At 41.2% G+C, this 19,800-nt stretch overlaps 2 protein-coding genes across 5 annotated transcripts in view; one reads left to right on the top strand and one right to left on the bottom strand.

Annotated features, from left to right (window-relative positions):
• Positions 1-3,864: 3,864 nt before the first annotated feature.
• Positions 3,865-15,814, bottom strand: ALG10 (ALG10 alpha-1,2-glucosyltransferase; the record flags this gene model as incomplete). The annotated part of the gene is made up of 3 exons (XM_081929168.1): positions 3,865-10,606; positions 11,796-11,990; positions 15,650-15,814. 3 exons carry the CDS (start codon positions 15,812-15,814, stop codon positions 9,551-9,553), a joined length of 1,416 nt encoding a protein of 471 aa, XP_081785294.1. The 3' UTR covers positions 3,865-9,550.
• The window catches only part of TPRKB (TP53RK binding protein), a 19,405-nt gene continuing 15,412 nt past the window's right edge, over positions 15,808-19,800 (top strand). For 3 of the 4 annotated variants that reach the window (XR_014172623.1, XR_014172624.1, XM_081929171.1), the window contains exons 1-2: positions 18,092-18,169; positions 19,207-19,390. Coding sequence is in view for 2 of the 4 variants with exons in the window: in XM_081929171.1 (XP_081785297.1) it covers positions 19,247-19,390 (144 nt within the window). In the remaining 2 variants the exon portion in view is untranslated. Of the gene's footprint in view, positions 15,889-18,091; positions 18,170-19,206; positions 19,391-19,800 lie in introns of those variants that run through there. The other variant, XM_081929170.1, reaches the window with a different exon arrangement.

Here is a 19,800-nt window from a genome sequence, read left to right as displayed (position 1 = left end):
AGTTGTGGACCCTTAGGATCATCTAGTCCAAACCCCTGCAAAACACAGTCCGTGGCAGCCAAAGCAGCATGGCTCCATCAGTGCCGGATTTCTGTATAAGCTAAGCCAAAATCCCTTATTTTGGCTGCTGATCCCTTATTTTTGAGGCTGCTGGTTCCTTATTTTCAAATCTGTAAGTTGACAGCTATGTACAGGAGGCTCTCGCTCAACGTTTGAAGTGACCTGAAGCCAAGGCGACTGCATAAGGAAGTGAACTTCACACTTTGAGAAGCGTAGACCTGAGGGATTATGCAGGTAGAAGAAGAAGAAGAAGAAGAAGAGTTTGGATTTGATATCCCGGCTTTCACTCCCTTTTTTTTTAAGGAGTCTCAAAGCGGCTAACATTCTCCTTTCCCTTCCTCCCCCACAACAAACACTCTGTAAAGAGGAGCATTTGTTACATTCCCGGAGAATGTAGGTTTAAAGCTAAACGCGAGAAGGAAAAGAAAGTACTTTTTGGAAGAGCCAACGAAAAGGATCATGCAAGGCTGGACTGATGGGAGTTGTCTAAGGGGAAAGCAGGTCGGCAGGAACAGTCCTCCCTTGACCCTAATTTCATTTGTTCCAGGGCTTGCCTGGAAACAAAACAAACCAGCAGTCTAAAATGCCATGTACTTGGGGTTAAGTGTAATCCCTAATTGCTCCCATTTTTCAACATTACACAGAAAGCCTAAAATCTTTCTCTGGGGCTTTTGAACCGACACAGTCTGTTTTTTCTTTGTTGCTTCATAAAATAGGAGTGTGACCAAAATTCTCTTCTCAGAGGCTAAATAGAATTCATCGCTGCTTGGAATACGTCTACAAACATTATTTATTTATTCATTCATTTTAAAAAACAGCTTTTCTCGGCAGATTTGTTTGGTTCTGCCAGCCAGCTGCTTATGTGTTGTGAGTGTATGTGTGCAAGAAGTGAATTTACAGGGAACAAAGCAGAAGGTCTTCTTGGCTGTGGTACCCTCCCTTCAGATGTCAAGGAGATAAAGAACTACACAATTTTTAGAAGACATATGAAGGCAGCCCTGCATTGGGTAGTTTTTAATGTTTGACGTTTTATTATGTCTTTATATGTGCAGGGTATTTTTATTTTTATATTTTGATTTCTACGAGCCCACTATGAACACAGGGCAGAGGTAACTGGCTCAAGGAAACACAGCGCAGGCATAGTAAGAGCATTCAGCATAAGCCTTTAAATGGGGAACTTCTTATGGTCTTTGTATTAGCAGTTTAGGGGATCTAAGACAGAAAAAATCCAGCATCTTACTGATCCCAGTTGCTCCTGCTGTTTACGTCCCATAATTCTGCATGCAGTTTTGAGCTTGTTCACTCAACTAAGTTTTACTCAAGAGTCGACCCACTGAAACTAATGGACCTATCTTGGTAATGTTCATTAATTTCTCATATATGTGTGTGTGTATCTATCTATCTATCATCTATCTATCTATCTATCTATCTATCTATCTATCTATCTATATCTATCTATCTATCTATCTATCTATCTATCTATCTATCTATCTATCATCTATCTATCTTTCTATCTATCTATATTTGTGTGTGTGTTTGTGTAATTTTTATTAAGTTTTTTAAAAAAAATATATATATATAAAACATAGCGATTTTAAACATTAAAATACAGAGTTCTTTCGAACCCTTAGACCTCCTTCTCTCCTTCCATGGGTTCCATCTTTAAGATTAAATTTACTGCATCTTTTACCCTTATCTAACAATAGTTAGGTACGCAGGTGGCGCTGTGGGTTAAACCACAGAGCCTAGGACTTGCTGATCAGAAGGTCGGCAGTTCAAATCCCCGTGACGGGGTGAGCTCCCGTTGCTCGGTCCCTGCTCCTGCCCACCTAGCAGTTCGAAAGCACATAAAGTGCAAGTAGATAGGTACCTTCTGGCAGGAAGGTAAACGGCGTTTCTGTGCGCTGCTCTGGTTCGCCAGAAGCGGCTTAGTCATGCTGGCCATATGACTCGGAAGCCGTATGCCGGCTCCCTCGGCCAGTAAAGTGAGATGAGCGCCGCAAGCTCAGAGTCGGTCACGACTGGACTTAATGGTCAGGGGTCCCTTTACCTTTACCTTTAACTATTGTATAACCATAATTACCATTAAAACAATTCCACATTACAAGTGTCTTTATATCCCTGCCAAAGACTTTAACTGTTTACAGTGGTCTTTTAAGTAAATGACAAATTTACTCCAGTCTTTGGAAAATACTTGATCTTCCTGGTTTCGGATCCGCCCCGTCAGTTTTGCCATTTCCACATACTGCATCAGTTTCATCTGTCATTCTTTTGTTGGTATTTCTTCTTCCTTCCATCCCTGAGCTAGTAGCCTTCTCGCTGCCGTTGTTGCATACATAAAAAGTATTTTATCTTCTCTTGGAAACTCTTCACCTATAATACCTAGGGGAAAGGCTTCAATGTTCATTAGTTTCACTGAGTTGACTCTGAGTAAAACTTATTCGAATTCACCCACAAATTGCCCTGTACCTTCTCTTTGTGTGCCTTTCCAGGGAGAAAGGAATATGAGAACTGGTTGACTGTAGTTATAAAGAGCATCAGTTCCTGCAAATCCTGTGGCTGGAAGAATTGCTGCCATGCCTTATATTTGCCAGTGGATTTAATTCCTTTTATCTGCTACTTCATATATTACATATCCTTGCACGGACAGAAAATATACTTTGTATGAAACAGCACCAGCTTCCTGGAAGATTTTTGGACAAAGGGCTGACGTTTCAATGAATGAACGTAGTTAAGATTTCCTTTCATTTCTCCCAATGAAAATGCTCCTGTCCAGTTTGCAAGAAGATGCCACAAAATGCTGGGGAGGCAGTGACAGACAGACAATGTTCAGAGAAGGGTGCAGGTATTGGTAGGGATTAAATTTGCATTTAGAGGCAAACCTACCAAATTCAGACCTTCCAAAACAATATGCAAACTGAAGCACAGCCATACCTCAAAATTTACACTTCTCTGAATTTAGAAATGTCATTCTACAGCCAAGGAACATGCACAAAATGCACACTCTAGGATAAAGTATGCAAATTGCTGAAAAATGCATTATACTGGGGGAAATCGCTTTTCAAAAATGACTCTGTTAGGGAAAGTCTTCTTAGGAGAAATCAGCTGATGGGTTTAAAGAATTTCCATGAGGACTTTAAAAACAATTCACAAACTGATGTGGAAATGGGAACAGACCTTATGGTTGGAAAAATGAGAAACCAAGAGAAACCAAAACTGATTGATCCACCCAACCCTGGATTCAGGACATATCCTCCATGCGGCACTAGAAATATGCCCAGAGATAATTGTGAGATTAAAAAAGAAATATATGCAACAAAATAGGAATGGGGAATGCTGGATAAGAAAGTGAAGGCTTGATGATTAGTGGGACATCTGCTTACAGTGTTTCCTAGCACTGGCCAAACTTTATGGCCGAATAACCAGATTGCTTACCCAAACCTTCACTCAGTCACAGGCCAGCAACATAAAAAATGATCTGTCGAAAGTAATAACATATCACAGTTAAAAACTGTAAGGGGATACAAGGACAAGGCAGTGTTAAGCATTTCATAGATTCTACCAATTAAATATGACAGCTAATCAAAGACAAAATCAGGAAAGCTGCAGGTTTAGAGAGAGCAAAAGGCACCTAATCAGTGAAAACACTGAAGGTGACAGATGTAGAAATATGAACTGTAAAACTGTTAATATTCCGCGATCAATCCATTCGATTCAGACATATGGTGCATACAGTGCCGAAGAATGATACTACATTAATTTAGTAATCAAATAGCGTGTAAATGAAAGATGCTCACTACAAGGCACCTTAGTGAAATTCTTTATTATAACATCGCACCCACAATAATTCGGGTGTTCCAAAATTATTAAGGGAAAGCACACGTATAATGTAACAAAAGGACACAAGGTTACAATTTTAAAAACCAACAATTTTCCTAAAAATGAAGAGGCAGTTGCTTTATTTTATATACTCACAAACAACAGCAGTCTTGATTTGGCATCTTTAACATGAAAGTGATTCCTTCATGTTTCATATATCGTGTATTTAGATCATTCTCATAATTGAGACCAGCTACCTAGCCACAGAGCCACTTTTTTCCTATAAAGGGACATCTCCAGTGGCTTGCCTTGCAATTTATATGGCATCCTAAACTATCCAAAAAAGCAGCATCTTAAACCAGTGATTGTGTACGCAGTACAGTCACAGCAATAAATATACAAGGGCGTCCCCTTTCACAATACACCCCTTTGCACACACAGAGCTGCCCTCTCCACTGAAGTAAACGCAGCAGCCAAGACACACAGGACTCTCTATACTGAAGGTTAATGTACAACAAGCCATTAAGAACACAACTATTTCTTTCTCGGCACACAATAGAGAAGTTGGGTCAGATTCCCTTACTTTGAAATATTCCTTTCATCGCATGGTAGCTCCACATAACGTTATAGCCATTCTATAACGTTCTGTAGAACTCGTTCCAAACATTTCTGCGGAAAAGAAACCTTATGGTCAGTTTGTTCAGCCACTTTGGCCTTTAGTGGTTAGGGATCAGGCATACCCATAGGTAAAATGGGTTCATACTTAGTGCAAACTTTGTTGGCCTGGTCATATCACTATTCACAGTCTGCAGGCACAATTCATAGCATCTCTCCAAACCCACTATTTTACTTTTTTTGTTTCCTCTTGTGCCCAGCAGAGAGAAACATATTCGCCTTCTCTTCCAAGACAGAAAAGCAAGAGGCGAGTACACAAAGTCCTGGCACATAATCCCAGGTCTGTTTTATCTTTGCATTTTTTGACACAGGAAGCTCCCAGGACATTGGTCCATGTAGCTCGGTATTGTCTAGAATGGGTTGCAGAAATTTATCGTCTGCTTTACCAAGCCTAAATGCCAGTAGGTGGGAGTTAGTAAAGGTAAAGGGACCCCTAACCATTAGGTCCAGTCATGGCCGACTCTGGGGTTGCAGCACTCATCTCGCTTTTTGGCCAAGGGAGCCGGTGTACAGCTTCTGGGTCATGTGGCCAGCATGACTAAGCCGCTTCTGGCGAACCAGAGCAGCGCACGGAAACGCCGTTTACCTTCCCGCCGGAGAGGTCCCTATTTATCTACTTGCCCTTTGACGTGCTTTCGAACTGCTAGGTGGGCAGGAGCAGGGACCGTGCAACAGGAGCTCACCCTGTCGCAGGGATTCGAACCGCCGACCTTCTGATCGGCAAATCCTAGGCTCTGTGGCTTAACCCACAGCGCCACCCGCATCCCTCCCAAGGTGGGAGTTAGTTGACTGCAAAACCAAGTTGACTATAGATAAGACTGACCTGCACCTAGGCTTTCCATTCTGCGATTGTCCCAATGATAACTTTTCCACTTCACATACTGGGAACCTATTGCTATGTGATATGTTGGCAAAAGGAAACTATCTAGAGAAAGAAAAGGTGGTTGTGGTTGCCGAGAATTAAGGAAATGTGACAGATGTACATATTCTGGGAAGCAGACCTCCTTGGTTCTGCACGCCTCAGCAGAATGTAGGTGACATTTAACACACAAAGTCAAACTAGCAGATGGTTCCAAGCCCTCTGAGGATACATCTTTTTTAAGCCCAACTTACTCCACCTTTAAAAAATAATTAATATTTTAGAGAGAGGCCTTCTGCTCTAGTTGAACAATACAGTGCTCTTCCTTTCCGTAACAGAACTAGATGAATCCTGTCATAGCGAAAGAATGATTATCCTAAGTATAAAGTACAGGAATTTTCTAGAAATTCAACAGGATTTCTACTGCTTTAAACACTGCAGTCTACAAATACTATTAAAAAAAATATATTCACAATGCATTAAAAAAAGCTGATTTTTGAAACACACCGTTAGACTAAGATAAACACAAATTACTGGGGGGGGATCACAGAACGTGATGGTCTTCGAATGTTTTAACCTCAATAACTCTAGAAGTGACATAAAATTTCTAAAAAGAAGATTAATAAAACCCTGCTAGACAGATGAATAGGAAAGACAGCTCAACAGTGCCACCTTGTGAATTTAGTTAACCAGTATTTCTTCCTTGCTGTTTAAAGAATTTAGGGTTATGTTGGTTTTTTTATGGAATGCGTATCTTAAATCTAATCTATTTAAAACCACTGACAATAAACATCTGGAAGAGGGGGCATCTCTAATTAGCAAGTACTTCATTTGTTAAAGGGTTAGGGAAAAGGTATACAAATTCAGTTATTCCTCTGAAAATAGCCACAAGTCCAGCCCTTAGAAACACTGCTCACTCTTCTCATGCTAAATACTGAATAAAATGATAAATTCTGAATAAATATGTCTCCTGTTTGGCAAAACAATTAAATTGATCCTGGGGGATTTCTCAACTAGGGGTTCTGCAGATAGTCCTAGCTCTGGTTAGATTATGGTTCTGGTAACACCAAGGTTGCAGGTTTGATCCCCGTGTGGGACAAAGTCTATGATTACTTTTGGGTTGAATTTCCCACACGTTGTGCTGCAGGGTAATTGCATCACACAAAAATGGCAAGCCTTGCTAACAAAAGTGCACAATACCTCTTACATAGTCATTCATGTCCACATTTCGCAGTCCAATACTGTCACAGTGCAGCAGGGGAAGAATTTGCCACAAAGAAGGGACTTTACAACAGCTGGTGTGACACAACCTTCGGTTAAGAAACATGCCCAGGTTGCATGTTTTGAGAGATGAGAGATTTATGCCAATGTGCAGCTTGGTTTAGGACAAAAAACTGTAGCCTGAAATAGATTTCTTAAGACATTATTGTCTTATTGTTGCATTTTCTGATATAAAACTTATGTAAAGTTATAGAGATGTTTGCTGCAAAATCACAGTTAGCATAAGGTACTTCAGCCATGCCTTATTATCCACAGCTTCTGTCTGTGTCTTCAACATGTCAGGTATAAAAAAATCAGGTGCAGTTCTTTCTGGAATGCAGATAATACATAGGGACTCATTCACCTCCTGGATTTCTGCTTTCAAAAAAGCTAGTTAACACAGGGAACTGTTTTAGCTTACTTATTAACCTAACCTAGATTTATAGCCTGCTTTTAAAGCCCAAAGAAAGTGTCCCAAAGGGACTACTCTGAATGGCAACAGCTCTCAAAGGTTATCTTCTGGAACCTCTTCCCAACACTGCTCCAAAAGGATCCTTAACTAGAGGTGTAAGAAAGTGAACCTGAGACTTGCATGTATAATATGCACTTTTCCACTGAGCTATGAGTCTTTCCCAGAGGTGAAAACTTCTCCAAAATGAAGGAAACTGAAGTCAATATGCGAAAGTTACTCTACACGCAACTATTGAAAGAGATTTCTCTAGCACTCGAAGCTGCAAGTTCGGCGTTGTATTTCTGCAGCATGGAGAGATGCTCTGTGCCAGCAATGCCTATTCCTAGTGGTGGCTGGAATGGGAATAAAGAAGTAGGAATCAAAACTTTGTATTAACCACAAGTGGCAGTTATACTGGCACACTGAAGAACAGTAAATTTAAAAGGTTCGTGATAATAAGGAAGATTCTTGTTTTGAAATCTTTTGTAAGTTGTGCGCATCATTTCAGAAGCCCTGCGGATTTCATTTACAATTAATAGAAGCCATGAACAATACCAGTTATCTTTGCACTGTTGCCTTTTGAGTTTCTGAACTGCATTTCCAAAAGACTCCAATCAAACCCACAAGACCCATCTCAAAAAGCAGATTAGTGCTATTAACCATTAATGCTAGCTGAAAGCAATAACAAACAGCTCATTATTGCTTTGTTTATTTCTCCAAGAACCTTGATTAGGAAACTTCAGCTGCATCTTATTTTTATTAAACCAGTAAGCTAAGTAATTTATTCTTTTAGGCCTGTGTTTCAATTTAAAATGTTCACATCCTGCATAGTGTAAGATGTTCCTGTTAAACCAATAAGGAAAATTCATGTTGTACTCTGAAGCCCTGTATTCTGGACATCAGCCACTAAAGTTAATCAGATTTTTTGAAATATTTTTAGTATTATTTATTATTTAGATATCTAATGGCATTTGCCTGGAAATGGTTTGAAGTTCAAACTCTTTCATTGCTAAATTTCATCCTGTTATTTCACATAAGAACCACTTGGAGCCCATTTGACTAGAAGATAACAAGAACGCCATCAGAATAGACTGGCAAATGTATATACCCTGCTCTATCTTAGGGGAGAGATGGGGAACCTGTGATTTTATTTTTAAAAGAAACCATACATTTTCAGCTGCCATAATTACAAAATAACAGCAAAAGCAAGCACAGAAACAATAAGGAAGGTAATTCTACAACGTTTTGGGAGCTGGCATACACTGAAAGCGAACAAATGGAGGCAGCCCTTGGAAATTCTTTCCTGTTCATCCTCAATGGATACAAAATTCTCAAAACATTGCAGAATCAATGCAAAGGGTGCAAAAGTTGGGCAAGGCATTGAGACAATGAAGGTTGAACCACTCAAGTCTTAAGGGTGTTTATGCTAAAAAAAAACCCACAACTCTACTGGGTTCAATGGAACTTTCTGATAAGTTATTAGACTTAAAACCTTGTAGCATAATCCTATGCATGCTCAGAAGGAAGACCCAGTGTTCAGTGGGGCTTACTTAGGAAAGTGTGCATAGGAACACAACCTTAAATACTCAGCTATACTTTAAACTTCATTGCTTTCATCAGAACGTCTTAAAGATACGGAATGTGTTGAATGTGCTAACCTGCTGTAGCCTAGCATCCAGCATGTTAAGTGACATGCAGATTAGGTTAATTGCATGATGTGTAAATCAACTGTGGTCCTCGAGCCCACAGTAGATTTCAGTGTTCTTTATTCTTGCCATTTTATTCCTGAGGCCCCATTTTCAGGTTCATTTGGGTTGCAGTAAAGGTAATCGTCATCCACTAACTTTCACGCGTAAATTTCTCCATGGTGAACAGTTCCTGCAAATGAGCTTCAACATATTGATATGTGAGACTCAACCCATTTTGGAGAAGACATGCTTTCCAAGTAGTAAAATCTGAATTCTTGATAGCACTAGTCCAGGAACAAGGCATCCTCACCAAGCAAAAACTACGTTTAGGAGCTGCATTGCAGTAAACGAATCATATCAAAAATTAACCTATTGGACATAAGCTACGCCACTGTTTTCCATCTTTTCGTTGCATACAGCTAGGAACACACACAGATATATTGAAAACATCCCAGATTTATAGCCCCTGCAACATAGCAAGCACGATGTAAACAAATTTATTCACATTAGTTTTTTGTGGTTTAATTTCCCTGATCTTATATTTATTAATTCCCAGGATTTTAACTGTATAAAAATGGCTTTTCAATATCTGCAAAAACGGTGCATCAGATTTCATATTCACTGCCAGTTACAAACATCCAGAATGTTTCTTTTTTCCTTGGTAAGAGTTTCAAAGCCTGCAGTCTCTTATTTGCTACAGGAAAAGTCCTAGAATTGAGTCATCCCATATGCCCCAAATTACCACATAAACCTTTGGATTTCCTCGCTGTTCGGCCATTGGAAAGGTTTGTTCAAAAAGATATGGAAAGTCACCACGTTCACCAAAATATAAAAAGCCAATTCCAGGAAAAGTTTAGAAAGCGATGGCACAGGAATATTCAGCCTGTATATGATATATGGCAAAATGAAGTAACGGAACTCTAATAGCTTCTGGGGAACTGTGACAACAAACAAACATAAAAAATATACCAAATTCCAGAAAACAGATTTTGATTTCAGTGCATCTGTGAAACTCCAGCCAGCAAATATATAGACTGGAACTAATATGTACTTCACCAGTTCGTGTCTTTGAAAGATCTTTCTCCATATGTAAAATGTGTAATGCCTGTTGTCTGCAAGCAAGTATTTGTGAGCAAACGTAAACTTCCAGACGAGGAATAGAGAGACGGTGGTGAGGATGCTGTATCGCAAAAAATGCTTCTGGACGGAACGGAGAAAATTGACCATTTTGCCAGGGGTTATTAGGTGAGGAAAGGAAAAAACGAGAGTAAAAGAAAGGAAGTAGAAAAGCTGGGGGAAATGCAGACAGGCTTCATGGCTGCTCCTGTCGCCAACAACAATGCCGTCATTGAGGACCACAAAAGTGAAGAAAACCAGCACCGTCGTGATGTATGGCCATGTCAAGAGAAAGAGAGTGGTTAGGTTTTTAAGTGACATGAGGTAGGCCTGGAGAAACCTGAAGAGTCTGAGGAGTTCTGAAAAGGATCCCTTTGCCGGCGAGTTCTTCTGCTCTTTGCTTTTCGACAGCTCTGCCTTCCAGGCCTCGCTTAGTTTTTGTGCAACGACACTTCCTCCGCAGAACACAGTCCATACAATGTTGGTCTGACGAAACATGAAGCCGCAGAACCCAAGCAGGGCTGACGTTTTATGATTGCCGTAAAGGCACATTAAATAAGCAAAAAGAGTGAAGAAGGTTGAGCCTGTGTCGGTATAATAAAGGAATGTAAAAAAATAAAGAGTTGGAAATGCTGCGAGCGTCAAGGTTGACAGAATTCTCTGGAATCCAGAGGCAGCCTAGAAAGGGCGACGAAAAAGAAGAATCAGGACTGTTGCTTCCATTATGAATTAATAACAAAATGGGCAACCACTGGAAACTTCGTTTGCGCAAGCACCACTGAATTGGACAGGCATCTCAAATCATTTGTCGCAAACCATTTTGTTTTAAGGTAACTTCCAGGATTTCAACTGCTAAAAACAGAACTGCCAACTGATTAAACAAGTTAAATCATCTTTAATCAAGTGCATTTCACTTGATTAATGTTCTGATTAAAATCATGCATTGATAAAAACAATACTTCTGAAGCAAGAAGCATGCTTTTTTCTTTTTAAGTGATGTACCACTCCTCCTCCTCCTCCTCCCCCCCTGAATTTATATATTGTCCTATACCCGGAGGTCTCACATATGTAATATTAGGCATTCTCTTAAAAAAAGGATTTCCTTTTCTCTCGCAGGCACAAAAAATCCCTGTTCTAAGAGGGTGTTTGTAATTTGCAGTTTATATAAGCATTTGTATTTTAAAAATAATGGCCTAAATCTAACAGAGAACTGGGTGTGCTTAATTCCACTGATTTCAATGAGTTTAAAATTTAGAACCATATTTTTTCTTTTAAAAAATACATTGCCTGATTAATGGAATGGGATACTTTTTTGCTCACTATTATTTTTTAAGTGGTTAATCCTAACCAATTAATCTACCAAACACTGCAACCCTAGTAAAACCACATTTCTGACCAAATGACCCATCAAGAGTAAGATTGGATTCCCATAAACACTTACCTGGGACTACATGGCTCTTACTTCTGAGTAGACTTGTATAGGATTGCACCCAAAATGAATATTGCTAAGATCCTGAACATAACATAGTGTAAACCATTGCAAAATCCTTAAAAAGTCCTTATGACTGCATTACAAGCCTATGAAAGACCAATGTGACTTGTAGTCACAGGTGTAATATTAAGCACATGCATAAGTCTTTGCTTGCCATGTGCGCAAAAAGCTTCTAAAAGTACTTGCTTTTAGAAAAAACAGGAAGGCAACATAGTCTAAGATGCTGGGAAGATCCAAATGTTATTGCAGAAAGAGAATAAAATGCAGCTACATCATAATGGAAGAGTTCAGAGTTTTGCCAAGCCTCTGACACATTAATGGTGCTACTGTGTATAGGAATGACACTCTTTTAAGTGTGATACATTTGCACTGTACCTTTTTATGGTGCATCCTGCAAAAAAGCAAATATAGTAAATAGAAGTTCCCAATGCTGAACAGAAGATTAATGAATCTGAGCATTCCTGTAGAGCAGACTATGCTTCCAGACCACCCAAAGAGCCACGCTGCAGGTTTCACAATTCCAACTGACACCAAATATAAACCAGGAAGTGTAGTAATCATGGGGTCCCACTGCAAAAAGAGAGAACAGAAAGACAATAAAATTAAAAAGCTCAGAAATGTGTTTTTATAATTAGAAAAACAGAATGCAAAATTAATGAATTCAATTAAACTCCTGCTTCCTCTTTCTGTTATTCCCATGTATAATATTATTATTATTATTATTATTATTATTATTATTATTATGAGAAACAGCGACTTGTACATCTCCCTGTGCAGAAATTAGTGTTCCAGGTATATGGGAAATTTAATCATCTTGGGAGAGAGATGAAAATCCCTGATTCACATTACCTTGGCAGTTTCGAAAATGAAATGCACGTCATTTGTGTCACTTTTTTTTTTTTTTTTGCTAAGGACGCGGCCTCCGAAGTCATGTTTTAGAATTTTTGTTTAAACAGAAGACAAAGTTCCATCTTAACTGAATTCCATTTAACTGATTCTTATACAGTGGTACCTCGGGTTAAGTACTTAATTCGTTCCGGAGGTCCGTTCTTAACCTGAAGCACCACTTTAGCTAATGGGGCCTCCCGCTGCCACCGTGCTGCCGGAGCACGATTTCTGTTCTCATACTGAAGGAAAGTTCTTAACCCGAGGTAATATTTCTGGGTTAGCGGAGTCTGTAACCTGAAGTGTCTAACCTGAAGAATATGTAACCCGAGGTACCACTGTATGCTATACAATTTGATATGTCAATATTCGACTATATGAGTCGGCTAACCCTTAATGCCAAACAGCGCTGGGTACAAGCTGGGAAATTACAAATTAAGGCTTGTTTCCAAATCATGATCTAGTGTTATGGATGAACTGGGCCTTGCATCCTCTTAGCTGTCTCATATAGTCAACTGGGTTTCATCTCTGAAATGTCTCTGAACCGCTAGCCAAGAATCTGGTGGTTTTTCTCCTGACATATTATAAAAATTTGTCCCTTTCTGACTATCCCAACTGCTAAGTCCATGTAAAGCCGATCTCTGCAGCACTGCATGCTTACTGCCAAACAGTTGCAACAGGCTAGAAAAGTTATATGTGCTAATCCCTGCATAAAAGCTATTTGGGCAGCAATGGGGAACTTCCAGCGAGCTGGCCTAACTAGGCTGGCACAGGTCCGAATTTGACACTTGAGGCCAGTTCCCACAAGCTGCCACTCTGCCCCACAGCCGGCATCATATATATGATGTCACGTATGATGCAGGTATAGGTGCAGCTAGCAACTGGCTGCATAAGATGAGGTCCTCATTGTTCCTTTGCAAGCAGGGTTCCCTCTCAGTGCTGATCAACTGATCACCATTGATCATAACAGGTAGGAATGGGCCAATATATATGGAGACTGTCCCTGGATAAAGTGAATTTTCTTCTTTCAAGTTCCCAAAGTTCTTAACCTAGCTCAAGGTTTCATCAGAACTAGCCAGATGCTTAACGGATCGCAGTCAGCCAATCTTTTGCAAAGTATGACTTTAGAGCTGTCTTGCCCCCAAATGGCAACTAGACATTCTGTTTTGGTGAGAAGAACTTGTGCAGTCTAACGATTATTCTATTTATTACCCGTTGCTACTTATATCAGGAAAGTGGTAAATGGCGTGGTAATAGTCACTGGATGTGAAGCAAGATCTGAGTGATGTTTCATGTTCCATTTAATGAAAGTACATACCGTTTTTAAGTGCATATACCTTTTTATAAGTAAGCCGCCACTGAAATTATGCTATTATTTCTGAAGGAAGGCTTGTAGGCGGAGCCTATGTATAAACTGTGGGTCTTTGAAATAACTGTAGGCAGGAATTTTGCCTCATACAACAATCCTGTATCACTTGCTTTGGAGTAAGCCCAATCAAACTCAATGGGATTTACTTCTGAATACCCATGTATAGAATTGTGTTGTTAATGCGCTCTGCTTCGATGTTCATGTATGATGCGCACAGATTGCTGCTGCAGACTTACTGGGGACAGTTGAGGGGGAGAGTAAAGTGGACAGGGAAGGATTTAGAAAGATTAGGACTGTAATCCCTTGGGCTGCACAAATAAAGGGGGGAAATGGAGTTTCTAAGGAACTGCAATCGCAGCACCGATGCAGCTCCAGAATCTGTTTCCCATGCCAGGGCTCAGACGGGAAACATGTAAATTGATTTTTATAAAGGGAAGAGTCTCTGAAAGTGAGCAGATTGCACTGTACAATTCCTCACCAATTAGGGTTGGAATTGGGGGTGGACTTTCCGTATCAAAGGGTACAGTTTGGGGGCACTTTGAGCCCCAGCGCTTACCTTAAAAATCAGAATTATGGGACACAACTGGGCACCAGCAAGACCTTGTGGTGCCGTTGGGAAAGTGAAACACATGAAGAGCTTTGCAGACTGAAAGCAGCTCTTTTACACACATGATTTAGTTCTTATAGCTGTATATCAGAAGTTGTCCTTTGCCACCTGTCTTGTATAGTACAGGATTGCCCCATATTTCAAGGTAAATTTTTACTTCCTGTATCGGTAACAGTTTTGTCCTGCATTTCAGGTCTTCCCCTCTCTTTGCCAAGTTAGAGATCCTCTCCCAAGGCACATGTTTGAAAAGCTGTGCATTTAAGCACGGACAGATCTACAAATTCATGTATATGTGTGTGTGTGCGACAAATTCCAGACGGGCCACCCTAAAAGGCTGCAATAGATGGCAATGGATTGCTTTGAAGTCACTTGGGGGAGGAAAATCATCATCATCACCAGTGACTTTTTCTGGGGGGTGCATACCCCTAAACATTTTGTGAATCTAAGTTTGGCCTCATTGAGGGGCAATATTTCAATATGAGTAGGAAAATGAGAGTACCCCTAAACATTTTTAAGGGGGGAAAGCACTGATAATCACCCAACTGCCCCACCCCGCCCTGTATTTTGCCAGAACAAAAGTGGCAACCCTAGTTCTAAACCCTGATGGCCAAATTCAGATTTGCAGGGCTTGAGTAGTAATAATAATGATAATGATAATGATAATGATAATTATTATTATTATTATTATTATTATTATTTATACCCTGCCCATCTGGCTGGGTTTCCCCAGCCACTCTGGGCGGCTTCCAACAAAACACTAAAATACAATAACCTATTAAACATTAAAAGCAACCCTGTATCGGAAAATTTTTAGTATCTAATGCTTGATAATTTTTTTAAGTGCTGTAAGCCGCCCAGAGTGGCTGGGGAAACCTAGCCAGATGGGCGGGGCATAAATAATGAAATAATAATAATAATAATAATAATAATAATAATAATAATAATAATAATTAATTAATTATTATTATTATTATTATTATTTAGCATAGGCTTCCCTGCACCCCTTGACAGATGCCCTGCAAATCATAACTGGAAAGGTACGTGCGTGAGGTTTAAAACCTACAAGATCCGACAAACTACCCCTCTGCTTTGACTCAAGGCGGGCGTCTTAAGAGCAGGTGAAAGGGGGAGGGCTCATCGGACTCCATCTCCCATCAACCCCCGCCATCAAGAGCCACGCCGAGGGATGATGGGAGTTGTAGTCCAGCTGCGGCCCGGCGAGTCCCCCTGGACCTAGCCGCCCCTGAACAAACCCTTCTAGTCGCCTGGGATAAAAGAGGGCGAGGGAGGCGGCCGGGGCAAAGAGAGGCGGCTTGGTTATCCCCTCAGCCCGAGCGGCTTGCCGGCCCGCCCGCCCGGCCTACCAACCTGCTGGAAGCGCCCCTCGCAGTAGGCGTGCGCCTGAGGGACGTGGAAGGCCTCGTCCATGTAAGGCGAGCGTTGCTGTCGGTTGAGCGCCGAGAAGAGCAGGCACGAGGCGAGGAAGGCGCAGCTGAGCGCCGCCGAGAAGTAGTAGGCCTCGGAGCGCTCCATTGCTGGCGCCGGGGGTCGGGAGGGGAACCGGGCAAGAAACGCGAGGCCCGCCGCCTCAGGACAAGGCGAGCCCGGTAAGCCTGAGGCGCTGCTGCCTCGCGCGGCCGCCCAACCCCCGGCTCGGCGTTGTCCTCTCAGGCGGGGGAAGCCGCTGCTTCAAGCCGAGCCTTTGCGGGGAAGGGGCTGCCGGCGACCCTCTCCGCCCCTCCTCCGAGAGCCAGGCCGGGCGCTTGGCGAATAGCTCCCTTTATTTCCAAGCTCGCCTTGAAAGGCGTGTGTGTGTGTGTGTGTGTGTGTGTGTTATTGCCACACTTTGTGCAACGGCTTCCGTGTCGCGTGTGAGCTTTTAAAAAAATATATTTTTAAAAAAACACCTTTCAAGTTTATGCATTTCACCCATTTTTATACCTTTCACCCATTTTACTAACATTTTTCTTTTTTAAAAATTATACTTTCAAGGTTATACATTTTAGCAGCTTTATACATTTCACTCATTTTACAGTCCTTTTGACATTTCAAAACTTGGACTTCCTTCCCCCTCTTTCTGCAGCTCCATAACTTTACTTTCAATATTTTCTGCCTATTGCAAATTAACTCAATGTGCTCATTTATTCATCTTCTTTAAATATATACTCTTATGAAACGGCAGGTTATTACAATAATCCTGCCAATATTTTTATCTGTTACCCAGATAGATGGATGGGGTGTAAATAATAAAAATTATTATTATTAATCTGTAAATATTCAGTAAACCATTTCCATTCTTTTTATTTTTTAAGAAATTGTTATCTCGATTTCTTATTCTTCCGGTAGGTTTTACCCCATTTCTGCATATTCCATAAGTTTTTGTGTCCATTTTTACTTTGCTGGGACTTGTCACATGTGAGCTCCCTGTGTGCAGAATGCAGACCCTCCTGATATAGGCAAAAATAGGGGTGGTTGGCTTTTGCTGCCCAACTCCCCAGGGACCCCTAAGTCCAGGATCAGTCAGAGATGAATGAATGGATGGAGGCAGGATCCAGTGGAAACCAAGGCGGATCTAGCAAGGAGGCGAGAGAGACCCAGAACATCTCTTTTCAGGGTTTGCATTTTGCTTGGAGAAGGACATCCCCTCTACACTCAGAAATTACAACTCACTAAGGTGGGGTTGGGACGTGGGTGGCACTGTGGGTTAAACCACAGAGCCTAGGACTTGCCGATCAGAAGGTCGGCGGTTCGAATCCCCGCGACGGAGTGAGCTCCCGTTGCTCAGTCCCTGCTCCTGCAAACTTAGCAGTTCGAAAGCACATCAAAGTGCAAGTAGTTAAACAGGTACCGCTTCAGCGGAAAGGTAAACGGCGTTTCCGTGCGCTGCTCTGGTTCGCCAGAAGCGGCTTAGTCATGCTGGCCACATGACCCGGAAGCTGTACGCCGGCTCTCTCGGCCAATAAAGCGAGATGAGCGCCGCAACCCCAGAGTCGGCCGCAACTGGACCTAATGTTCAGGGGTCGCTTTACCTTTTAAGGTAGGGTTACTGTGGCAAATCCTCAGGATTTGGCAAGTGTTGCATAGTTCCAGTTTACACAAAAACGTTAGCATTTGATAAGACCATCAGGATGCCTGTCAGGCATCCTTGAATCTGGGCAAACTATGACAATTAATACAAAGGAGGTTCATAGTTATAGGAGATTGATCCCTTCAGGAACTTCCCCTGATTGCTATCTGCTTACCTGTTCTCAGGCAAGGGGAATTAAGGAGACAGAGGAAATATTTGCAGTTTAGGAGAGCCAAGATGGCTTTTGGATTGCCCACCTGTACAATTTTAGACATGTGGTTTGTATACTTATGTATGTGTGTTTACCTTGTGCAATCATCAACATTTATTCTATATTTGAGATCTTAGAATTCCTATAGCACTCCCAAAGGTTCCTATTTTCAAGGGATTTACAGAAGCCGTCACACTTTTCAATTTGAACTCTGAATGCCCCGCTTTTCCTTACGACATCCCTAAGGAGGTTTGAGAGCGAACATCCTTTTCCTGTCGTCAGCCAGCCAGCCAGTCACTTTATTCAGAGGTAGACTGTCCCTGAATCTTGAGGTTCCATGCATTTTGATCTGATGTGCAAGGGGCGGAGGAGTTGCAGAAATTGTTAAATGCCAGAATATAAACAAGGGTCTAAATTTGAGGCCACAGGCCAAAAGACCCTCCTGCCCCACCCCTTGGCTGTGCACACATACGTAGAAGGAAGATAATTGACTATTAAGATCTTATTTTGTTGTTTTTGCTTATCTGCTTCTGCACAGGACCAACTGTGACTCACTGATCCTACTCACAGGATCATCTCAGAAAAATTAATTGGATCACCAGTGCTAAAGGTATTCATTTATGGAATTTATTTAAAAAGTGACCCCATTGACAGCAAAGATTGCCCATTAATAGCAAAGATTGCATCAGAATCATCCCTTTGTCAAGTGAAAAGTTCAAGAACACATTTGGAAACATTTTTTAAGCTTACAGATGGGATGTGTGTGTGTGTGTGTGTGTGAGAGAGAGAGAGAGAGAGGGTGGGAGGAGCATATTTCATTTGACCCATCACTCCTGAAAGCTCTTTCCATAATGAGTGTCTCTTATTGTAAGCAATAACATTTCTATGGAATTTTGTAGATTTTTTTTTAAAGAAACACTATGCACCAGTTCACTCTGTGAACAGACTCTGTCCAGCACAAAAGTCCCAGCACATTGCAGAGAACTCGGGGGATAGATCTGCTGTCACTTTGTGTATGGTTTGGAAAAGAAAAAAAAGCAGTGATAACAACTCAGGCTGCCTTTTGCAAAAACACAGTATTGCTGTTGGAATCCAGCATCTGCAGGGTTTTCCAGAGAATGGGTCAACGACAACTCCAAATAATGACTGGCTGAGCCAAAATGTATAAACACTGAAATGCAACGTATTTTTAAATGCTGGTTTGGCCGTGAAAGTCATGTATGTATTGTACTTCTGCACAATGAGAGGGTACGAGTCTTACATTGTTATTTAAAGCAGGAAAGCTCAATCTAACTATAAAAAATAGTATGAGCGATATTCCCAAAGCTGATTCACGTCTTGCGTTTTTGCACTGTGTCTTTGTTGAAGAATGGCAGGCCGCATAAACCCTGTGTACTTAACAAGATCAGACTGCTTAAATCAGAATAAATTTAGAGCATAAACTTTTCAAAGTAGTTCAGTTTTTCCAGCTGCTGACATGGAACACGGTCACTAGGCCAAGTTCATACTAATTTTGTGCAGACGTGACAACTTTTGAAACGTCTCTATGGAATGTAGCCTTAAGCTTAATTAAGTAAAACTTCTAGGCAAAGAGCAAACACAGAAGTATCAACAATACCCATTGGTCACTTTTTATAAATGTTCCAGGTTTGACTGATTCAGAAGCAGCATACTGCTGTGTTGCAAGATGCAGTGTTTAACACATCGACTGGAACTGTTTCCTGACTGCCTTGTTACTCTTATCCTGTTTAATGATGTGAAAAATGCTGCCACGCTAAGAAAAAAAGCAATGGAAGGAGCTATTGATGGAGCATTAATTAATCCTGCAATGGTGAGCAAATAATTTTTTTGTGTCTTCATTACTGTGGTAACATAAGGTTTGCAAAACTCACAGAGCTATTGCACTCCTGCCTGTGTGAAATTCTGAGTTTCAGGAGCTGTATTAGATTTGAAGGAGAAGGCAATAGATTGCTATTCAGGTAGGAGCAGGTAAGCGAGAATGTTAACTGTGCCCAGTTGGACAAAGGTACAGATTTTTCAGGAAACTTGTGAAAGGTTGAATGAGAGATGCCCTTTCCTGCATCCAAGAAACATTATGTTTTGCTGAACACAATGTAAAATGAACGGGGACTTTAATGGGTGTGTTCATTCTCTACCCATCCTTGGTTCAAGGCGACCGTGTTTGATCTCTATGGCTCCCTCAGTCTCCCAGATGTCTTTGCAGGGAACTGCTGTGCTGGC

The sequence above is a fragment of the Podarcis melisellensis genome (assembly GCF_964234715.1).
Source record: "Podarcis melisellensis genome assembly, chromosome: 10".
NCBI lineage: Eukaryota > Metazoa > Chordata > Lepidosauria > Squamata > Lacertidae > Podarcis > Podarcis melisellensis.
Note: the sequence above shows the minus strand (reverse complement) of the source record. Positions and strands in the feature narration are given on the sequence as shown.